Source organism: Oncorhynchus gorbuscha, linkage group LG06 (assembly GCF_021184085.1).
Source record: "Oncorhynchus gorbuscha isolate QuinsamMale2020 ecotype Even-year linkage group LG06, OgorEven_v1.0, whole genome shotgun sequence".
NCBI classification, from domain to species: domain Eukaryota; kingdom Metazoa; phylum Chordata; class Actinopteri; order Salmoniformes; family Salmonidae; genus Oncorhynchus; species Oncorhynchus gorbuscha.
In genome coordinates this window covers 80017319-80027866 of record NC_060178.1, presented here as the reverse complement: position 1 = coordinate 80027866, position 10548 = coordinate 80017319, and the positions used below count along the sequence as shown (strand labels likewise).

The following is a 10548-nucleotide window of genomic DNA, read 5'->3' as shown; positions in this document are numbered from 1 at the left end:
GAATCAGGCATTCATGGTCAAATTGCTGCAAAGAAACCACTACTAAAGGACACCAATAATAAGAAGAGACTTGCTTGGGCCAAGAAACACAAGCAATGAACATTAGCCACTCTGTGATCACACTCTCCGCATCAATTATGAGTAAGACCTTTAAACAGGTCAACATTCACAAGGCCGCAGGACCAGACGGATTACCAGGATGTGTACTTTGAGCATGCGCTGACCTACTGGCAAGTGTCTTCACTGAAATTTTGAACCTCTTCCTGTCTGAGTCTGTAATACCAACATGTTTAAAGCAGACCACCATAGTCTCTATGACCAAGAACACTAAGGTAACCTGCCTAAATGACTACCGACCCGTAGCACTCACGTCTGTTGCCACGAAGTGCTTTGAAAAGCTGGTCATGGCTCACATCAAATTCATTATCCCGAAACCCTAGACCCACTCCAATTTGCATACCGCCCCAACAGATCCACAGATGATGCAATCTCTATTGCACTTCACACTGCCCTTTCACACCGGGACAAAAGGAACACTTATGTGAGAATGATATTCATTGACTACAGCTCAGCGTTCAACACCATAGCGCCATCAAAGCTCATCACTAAGCTAAGGACCCTGGGACTAAACACCTCCCTCTGCAACTGGATCCTGGACTTCCTGACGGGCCACCCCCAGGTGGTAAGGGTAGGTAACAACACATCTGCCACACTGATCCTCTACACGGGGGCCCCTCAGGGGTGGTGCTCAGTCCCCTCCTGTACTCGCTGTTCACTCATGACTGCACTGCCAGGCACGACTCCAACACCATCATTAAGTTTGCCGATGACACAACAGTAGGCCTCATCACCAACAACGACGAGACAGCATATATGGAGGAGGTCAGAGACCTGGCCATATAGTGTCAGGACAACAATCTTTCCCTCAATGTGATCAAGACTAAGGAGATGATTGTGGACTACAGGAAAAGGAGGACCGAGCACACCCTCATTCTCACCGACAGGCTGTAGTGGAACAGGTTGATAACTTCAAGTTCCTTGGTGTCCACATCACCAACAAACTAACATGGTCCATGCACAACAAGACAGTTGTGAAGAGGGCACGACAAAACCTATTCCCTCTCAGGAGACTGAAAAGATTTGGCATGGGTCCTTAGATCCTCAAAAGATTCTGCAGCTGCACTATCGAGAGCAACCTGACTGGTTGCATCACTACCTGGTTTGGCATATTTGCATTGCCCCCCTGCAGAGTGAATGAAAAACAGCCAACAAGTGCTCAGCATATGTGGGAACTCCTTCAAAACTGTTGGAAAAGCATTCCAAGTGAAGCTGGTTGAGAGAGTGCCAAGAGTGTGCAAAGCTGTCATCAAGGCAAAGGATGACTATTTTGAAGAATCTAAAATCTCAAATATATTTTGATTTGTTTAACAATTTTTTGGTTACTACATGATTCCATATGTGTTATTTCAGAGTTTTGATGTCTTTACTATAATTATACAATGTAGAAGATAGTAAAAATAAAGAAAAACCCTTTAATGAGTAGGTGTGTCCTTTTGACTGGTACTGTATGTAATAATGTAAATGTGTTGTAATTTACGATGTATGATATTATTCCAGTTTAAATAATAAAGATGGACTAATTTTATTTTTTAAAGTAAAAAAGTGACAAAATAAGAAATGATTGTCTCATGAAAGAAAAAAATAAACAGAGTAAGCACTCCCCCCCCAGTAGGAGGAGGAGGAGCAGCCTTGGAATTCCAGTCCGTCCCCTGTCTCCTTCCCCCAACCCCTGGGTGAGAGGGGAGTGCTGTAGCCCTCCAAAGGAAACGGAAGAGACGAAACTCACAAAATCCTCATTTTAAAACTCCGGGGCTGTGAAGAAGAAAAGACAACTCTTTGACAAACTTTACACTTTATAACCACCTATTTAGCACTCCACCCTCCCTTTTTATTTGTCATTTTCTTGTTGCTGTTTTTATTTTTATTTTGTGGCAGATTTTAAAGGACCCAGTGCTCAGTTAAAGGACCCAGTGTTCGCTGGATTAGAGATGCCCCCCCAGCCGGAGGTGAACAAACATTTCTGGGACTTCCTAAAGAGTTTTCTCGGCATTATCCGAATCCTCCAAATCATTTTCGGAGCAGGACTATGGGTCACAATCGCCGCCAACAAATACGAAGGCTCCATCCACTTCGTCCTGTTCGTGGCCGTGCTCTTCTGGCTCCTCACCCTCACCGCGTTTTTTATCACTCTCCTGGACAAACAGGACCTTGTCCCCGTCTTGGGAGGGGACCGGTGGTTGCTTAGCAACCTGGCTCATGACATTGCTGCTGCGGTGCTGTATCTACCGGCGATCGGCGTAATGATCTACAAGACAGGGCGGTACGAGTACTGCAACCTGGAGCAATATAAACACCACTGCCTGTATAAAGTCTATCTGGCTGCTGCCGTGTTCGCATGTCTGGCCGCTGTTGTGTATCTTGTCTCGTCGGTGTATGTTGGCTGTAGGAAGTGCCGGGGAGAGCAGACGGTGGTTTGAGAGAGGGGTGGACAGAGGGGGACAAAGGTGGAAGGGATATGTTGGAGGACTGGGGGAGGGAGGCAAGAGCTCTCCCTGGATAGGGGAGTGGAGAGGGGTTATTTTCTGTCCCACAAAGCAGTGTCCTCTTGTCTTGGCGCAAACCCCTATAGGTTTGTCCATATTTTGTTCCGTAATTTAATGTCAGCATAATTTCAGTAGTTTATCAACATAGGCTACAGTACAATAGTTTTTTGGTACAGTGTTTGTGCGTTGACTGACAACAACATTCCGAAACCATGAGCAGTCTACCGGACCTTTTACCAATGCCTTTGAAAAGCATACCTCTTATGCTTTGCAGCGTACTACAAGCTGTAATAGCAGGGACATGATATGACATGCCTTTGATATGAAGATAACTACACCATATTTGTTGCCAATGTTTTTTTATATCCTTTTAGCCAGAAATAACACAATGTCTATATCAAAAACAAAAACAATTATGTTCCTAATTATTCCTGAAGTGTCCTTCATGTTAAAACCAAATGTTGATGAATTAAAACCAATGTCACTGAACACCAGAGACTAGGTTCTCTTATTTGGTAATAACACCTTCTGCATGTAGGGGCAGATATAATTTACAGAAGTATTGCTACCACTATTAGTATCATTATTTTGCAGTAATAGGTCTACACCAGTTTGTTTCATTAATAACTATTTCCAGAGTTATTTCAAATCTGAAAAGTATACATCTGCAGACTCTGTGTGTTTGCACCTGTTTGTGAATGATTATGGTGTTGGTGGCTTTCCAAAATGAGAAGCCAGTTTGGGGCTGGGAGCACTCAGCTACTTCCTGTCTGAGACAAACATGCTTAACCAATCAGCAGGGGTCTCTGGGATGCCACATGAAAGACATGGAAGAGCGTGTGCTTTTACGCTGTAATCTCTGTGACTGGAACTGTGTGTTTCTGGGTACGTATTTATGTGATTATTGTTATATCTGTGTGTGTATGTGTGTCTGTGTGACTATGTGTGTGAGAGAGAGAGAGAGATGACACTGACTGGGAAGGGGAAGTTCTTACAATTATTAATGGTGGGGGGTTGAGGGTGTGTGTGTGGAGAGAGGGGGTGAGAAGTGTTGATAAGTGGTCTAGAAGTGGTCTGCAGGGAGAGTAGATGAATAGTGGTCTATTCCAGGCAAACCCACATTTCCTGTTAACTTAGAAAGCAAAAAGAAAAGCATGCGTGGCATGACAACGACAACAGAGTTGGACTAAGCAGAAATAAATCCAGCCACAGAGTGTATGACACAGGCTAAACCTAGCAATGTGAAAATGAAGGAAGAGATGTGAAAATGTTGGGACATGTTCTGTGCTGAGCCCTGAGTAGACTGGAGGACACAAAACACAAGATGGAATGGTGAGGCTAATGTTGAACAGATGCACTGCAGGGATAGACTGTAAATCTACCACAGTGTGTGTGAGTCATAAGTGATGGATCTGCAGCACAGCCTAAGCAAACAGCTCAGATAGAAACAAACAATAACCCTCCTTCTCAATAAGACCTGCTAACTCTAGGCCTCCCTAACTCACAACTTCAATTAGTGACAGATACTTTTCTTATGATCAATCACAATGAGTTCCCAAAATGAAACTTATTTGCCGTTGATTTGTTTGTGGGGAAACTGACAGCTTTGCTTTAGTTGCATTAAGCCGTTGTCGTTTTTTCTCAAATGTTCAAATTTTCTCATCAGAACTAGATATTTTGACCCAACCATGTATGGGCTGACTGCAAGTGCAAGACTCTATTCCTAAGAGCGTTAGCTAATGAAGTAAATGTAATGTGTGTCGGTGCTGCTGCTGCTGCTGCTGATGTGGCCATTGACACTTTGCTTCTTGAAAGTCCAACTTGATTGCTGACATGCAAAACATCTTGGGACTGTATGTTTTTCATTTTACCTTTATTTAATTAGGCAAGTCAGTTAAGAACAAATTATTATTTTCAATGACGACCTAGGAACAGTGGGTTAACTGCTTTGTTCAGGGGCAGAACAACATATTTTTTGGGATTCAATCTTGCAACCTTTTGGGTACTAGTCCAACGCTCTAACCACTAGGCTACCTGCCGCCAGTGGACTAATGAAAAAAATACCAAAATATAGTTTTTAAGTGTATTTTCCCTCTAAGAACATGAGTGAAAGAGAGGGCGAGGGAGAGAGAGAATGGCATTGGACAGATGTGAGATGTTTTTTTCCTTGTTAGCTAAGCCAGGAAGAAAGGGAGAAAGAGGGGGGATGCAAGAGTGTGAGGGAAATACAAATAGAGAGAGCGCATGACCAAGAGAGAGAGTGTGTGACAGAGAGAAACCCCGGGAAAAGGACACTTCAACACATATAAAGCCAGGCGGATGATAGAGTGCCAGCCCAGTTATATTTACTCTGGCTACTCAACCAGAGAGATATTTCCTGCATGGACTCAAACTGGACTGGACTAGACTGGGAGACCAGCTACTACTTCAATGGCCTGTCTTTTTCCCTCTCTCTCAACTATGATTCACAACTATAACTACATAACTACATCACAAGATGGCGTAGCAGTAACTCGTCCTGTCGTATCGTCTCTCTGTAAATATCGTCTCTTTTTCGTTTTAGATATTTTAGATAGTTTTTTTCTTTGCATATCTTTAAAAACATTTTTCTAAACCTAAGCTTCCAAATACTCTTCTGCAACCCGCCAATGTAGCTACTTTTCCTAAAGTAGTTATATTTACTTCGAAACCGAAACCGGAACCCTTCAACTGAAGCTAGCCAGCTATGCTAGCGGTCTTCAGCTAACCTTTAGCTCGGAAAGCTCTCGCCAGTTCGAACAACGCGACGCTAACCAGAGCATAACGGACCTATTTATTTTTTACCCCCGGATTCCCACCACAAACGGAACATTCTTCAGCTGGATCTTCACAACTAGCAATCGAGCTAAACAGCAACCCTGGTTGATTACTCCTGGCTAGCGTTTCCACCCACGTAGCTTGAAGCTAGCCCGGCCAGAGCTCCTAGCATACTCCTGGGCTTCTATAATCGGATCCACGACCGGTCTATCGATATCACCGCATGAAGAGGAATAAACAGACTCACCCCACTGCAACGTCCTCCAAAGGCTAACTCACTAGCCCTCGCTATCTCCTTGCTTGCTAACTCGGCATGCTAACTGCTAGCTTGTTTATCTTGTTCAGCCCAGAACACACCCAAGAACCTCCAGAAGCTAACCAGCTAGCTACAAGCTATTTAGCTACCAGCTGGCTAGCTACAAGCTATTTAGCTACCAGCTAGCTAGCTACAAGCTATTTAGCTACCAGCTAGCTAGCTACAAGCCATTTAGCTACCAGCTAGCTAGCTACAAGCTACTTAGTCATTGTTAGTTTTCTTAACCTGGATAACACTCGCCAGCCCAGCCCCCCTGCCCCATCCACTGCTGCCCCTGGACTCTGATCACTTGGCTACATAGCTGATGCACGCTGGACTGTCCATTAATCACGGTACTCCATTCTGCTTGTTTGTTTTATCTGTCGGCCCCGATGCCTAGTCAGCGCCATTTTACCTGCTGTTGTTATGCTAGCTGATTAGCTGTTGTCTCACCCACTGTTTTAGCTAGCTTTCCCAATTCAACACCTGTGATTACTGTATGCCTCGCTGTATGTCTCTCTCAAATGTCAATATGCCTTGTATACTGTTGCTCAGGTTAGTTATCATTATTTTAGTTCACTATGGAGCCCCTAGTCCCACTCCTCATACCCCTGTTACCTCCTTTGTCCCACCTCCCACATATGCGGTGACCTCACCCATTACAACCAGCATGTCCAGAGATAAAACCTCTCATCATCACCCAGTGCCTGGGCTTACCTCCGCCATACCCGCACCCCACCATACCCCTGTCTGCGCATTATGCCCTGAATATATTCTACCATGCCCAGAAACCTGCTCCTCTAATTCTCTGTCCCCAACGCTCTAGGCGACCAGTTTTGATAGCCCTTAGCCGCACCCTCATACTACTCCTTCTCTGTTCCGCGGGTGATGTGGAGGTAAACCCTGGCCCTGCATGTCCCCAGGCACCCTCATTTGTTGACTTCTGTGATCGAAAAAGCCTTGGTTTCATGCATGTCAACATCAGAAGCCTCCTCCCTAAGTTGGTTTTACTTACACTCTGCTAACCCTGATGTCCTTGCCGTGTCTGAATCCTGGCTCAGGAAGGCCACCAAAAATTCAGAGATTTCCATACCCAACTATAACATCTTCCGTCAAGATAGAACTGCTAAAGGGGGAGGAGTTGCAGTCTACTGCAGAGATAGCCTGCAAAGTAATGTCATACTTTCCAGGTCCATACCCAAACAGTTCGAACTACTAATTCTGAAAATTACTCTCTCCAGAAATAAGTCTCTCACTGTTGCCGCCTGCTACCGACCCCCCTCAGCTCCCAGCTGTGCCCTGGACACCATTTGTGAATTGATTGCCCCACATCTAGCTTCAGAGTTTGTTCTGCTAGGTGACCTAAACTGGGATATGCTTAACACCCCGGCAGTCCTACAATCTAAGCTAGATGCCCTCAATCTCACACAAATCATCAAAGAACCCACCAGGTACAACCCTAACTCTGTAAGCAAGGGCACCCTCATAGACGTCGTCCTGACCAACTGGCCCTCCAAATACACCTCGGCTGTCTTCAACCAGGATCTCAGCGACCACTGCCCCATTGCCTGTATCCGCTACGGTGCCGCAGTCAAACGACCACCCCTCATCACTGTCAAACGCTCCCTAAAACACTTCTGTGAGCAGGCCTTTCTAATCGACCTGGCTCGGGTATCCTGGAAGGACATTGACCTCATCCCGTCAGTTGAGGATGCCTGGTCATTCTTTAAGAGTAACTTCCTCACCATTTTAGATAAGCATGCTCCGTTCAAAAAATGCAGAACTAAGAACAGATACAGCCCTTGGTTCACTCCAGACCTGACTGCCCTCGACCAGCACAAAAACATCCTGTGGCGGACTGCAATAGCATCGAACAGTCCCCGCGATATGCAACTGTTCAGGGAAGTCAGGAACCAATACACGCAATCAGTCAGGAAAGCTAAGGCCAGCTTCTTCAGGCAGAAGTTTGCATCCTGTAGCTCCAACTCCAAAAAGTTCTGGGACACTGAAGTCCATGGAGAACAAGAGCACCTCCTCCCAGCTGCCCACTGCACTGAGGCTAGGGAACACGGTCACCACCAACAAATCCATGATTATCGAAAACTTCAACAAGCATTTCTCAACGGCTGGCCATGCCTTCCGCCTGGCTACTCCTACCTCGGCCAACAGCCCCGGCCCCCCCGCAGCTCCTGCCCAAGCATCTCCAGGTTCTCCTTTACCCAAATCCAGATAGCAGATGTTCTGAAAGAGCTGCAAAACCTGGACCCGTATAAATCAGCTGGGCTTGACAATCTGGACCCTCTATTTCTGAAACTAACCGCCGCCATTGTCGAAACCCCTATTACCAGCCTGTTCAACCTCTCTTTCATATCGTCTGAGATCCCCAAGGCCTGGAAAGCTGCCGCAGTCATCCCCCTCTTCAAAGGGGGTGACACCCTGGACCCAAACTGTTACAGACCTATATCCATCCTGCCCTGCCTATCTAAGGTCTTCGAAAGCCAAGTCAACAAACAGGTGACTGACCATCTCGAATCCCACCGTACCTTCTCCGCTATGCAATCCGGTTTCCGAGCCGGTCACGGGTGCACCTCAGCCACACTCAAGGTACTAAACGACATCATAACCGCCATCGATAAAAGACAGTACTGTGCAGCCGTCTTCATCGACCTTGCCAAGGCTTTCGACTCTGTCAATCACCATATTCTTATCGGCAGACTCAGTAGCCTCGGTTTTTCGGATGACTGCCTTGCCTGGTTCACCAATTACTTTGCAGACAGAGTTCAGTGTGTCAAATCAGAGGGCATGTTGTCCGGTCCTCTGGCAGTCTCTATGGGGGTGCCACAGGGTTCAATTCTCGGGCCGACTCTTTTCTCTGTATATATCAATGATGTTGCTCTTGCTGCGGGCGATTCCCTGATCCACCTCTACGCAGACGACACCATTGTATACACTTTCGGTCCATCATTGGACACTGTGCTATCTAACCTCCAATCGAGCTTCAATGCCATACAACACTCCTTCCGTGGCCTCCAACTGCTCTTAAACGCTAGTAAAACCAAATGCATGCTTTTCAACCGATCGCTGCCTGCACCCGCATGCCCGACTAGCATCACCACACTGGATGGCTCCGACCTTGAATATGTGGACACCTATAAGTACCTAGGTGTCTGGCTAGACTGCAAACTCTCCTTCCAGACCCATATCAAACATCTCCAATCGAAAATCAAATCAAGAATCGGCTTTCTATTCCGCAACAAAGCCTGCTTCACTGCCAAGCTTACCCTAGTAAAACTGACTATCCTACCGATCCTCGACTTCGGCGATGTCATCTACAAAATTGCTTCCAACACTCTACTCAGCAAACTGGATGCAGTTTATCACAGTGCCATCCGTTTTGTCACTAAAGCACCTTAATACTACCCACCACTGCGACTTGTATGCTCTAGTCGGCTGGCCCTCGCTACATATTCGTCGCCAGACCCACTGGCTTCAGGTCATCTACAATGCCATGCTAGGCAAAGCTCCGCCTTATCTCAGCTCACTGGTCATGATGGCAACACCCATTCGTAGCACGCGCTCCAGCAGGTGTATCTCATTGATCATCCCTAAAGCCAACACCTCATTCGGCCGCCTTTCGTTCCAGTACTCTGCTGCCTGTGACTGGAACGAATTGCAAAAATCGCTGAAGTTGGAGACTTTTATCTCCCTCACCAACTTCAAACATCAGCTAGCTGAGCAGCTAACCGATCACTGCAGCTGTACATAATCTATTGGTAAATAGCACACCCATTTTCACCTACCTCATCCCCACAGTTTTTATTTATTTACTTTTCTGCTCTTTTGCACACCAATATCTCTACCTGTACATGATCATCTGATCATTTATCACTCCAGTGTTAATCTGCAATATTGTAATTATTCGCCTACCTCCTCATGCCTTTTGCACACATTGTATATAGACTCCCCTTTTTTCTCTGTTATTGACTTGTTAATTGTTTACTCCATGTGTAACTCTGTGTTGTCTGTTCACACTGCTATGCTTTATCTTGGCCAGGTCGCAGTTGCAAATGAGAACCTGTTCTCAACTAGCCTACCTGGTTAAATAAAGGTGAAATAAAAAATAAAAAAACTGGCAGGCTTTCTTCAAGAACATGAACAAAGTGCTATCTGTCTCTCTCTATTTGGGAATTTCTGGGCCCGTATTCACAAAGCGTACCCAGAGTAGGAAATATAAATACGGGCCCTGATCCTAGATCAGCACTACTACTCTGAGACACTTTCTGAATATGGGCCCTGGTTCTGTGTTCCCAAAACCTTTTTAATCTCGCAGCCATCATAACCTACATCTATGCTATTTAACAGATGTGGTTATTACACAGGGCCTTTAGCCCATAATTCATTTCCCCCTTGTTGGAACAGCAGGCATTCTTTTCACTGCTTGAATCATTTCTCTAATTTCTCTAATGTTTTGACCAAAAGATTATTCCACTAATAGTAAAAACCACTAGAGCATCAAACAGGCTGTGATGAGTGCCAGTTTACCAGTTTGCTTCTGCTAATTGTTAGCACATCTGTAGGCTGTATGCCAGTCTGTTTCTGCTAATAGTTAGCACATCCCTAGCCTGGATTTCAGTCTGATTCTCCTAATAGTTAGCATATCCCTAGCCTAGATGCCAGTCTGTTTCTGCTAATAGTTATCATTTACCTAGACTTGATGCCATTCTGTTTTTGTGAATAGATAACATTTCATTAGCCTGAATGCCAGTCTGTTTCTGCTAATACTTAGGATTTACCTAGCATGGAGCCATTCTGTTTTTGATAATAGTTAGCATTTCCTTCGCTTTAATGCCAGTC

General features: G+C 45.4%; 1 protein-coding gene across 1 annotated transcript; it reads left to right on the top strand.

The window, feature by feature from the left end:
- The first annotated feature begins 1787 nt into the window (after positions 1–1787).
- LOC124037265 (MARVEL domain-containing protein 1-like) lies at positions 1788–3092 on the top strand. The gene has a single exon (XM_046351950.1). It carries the CDS (start codon positions 2049–2051, stop codon positions 2535–2537), a length of 489 nt encoding a protein of 162 aa, XP_046207906.1. The 5' UTR covers positions 1788–2048; the 3' UTR covers positions 2538–3092.
- The last annotated feature ends 7456 nt before the right edge of the window (positions 3093–10548 follow it).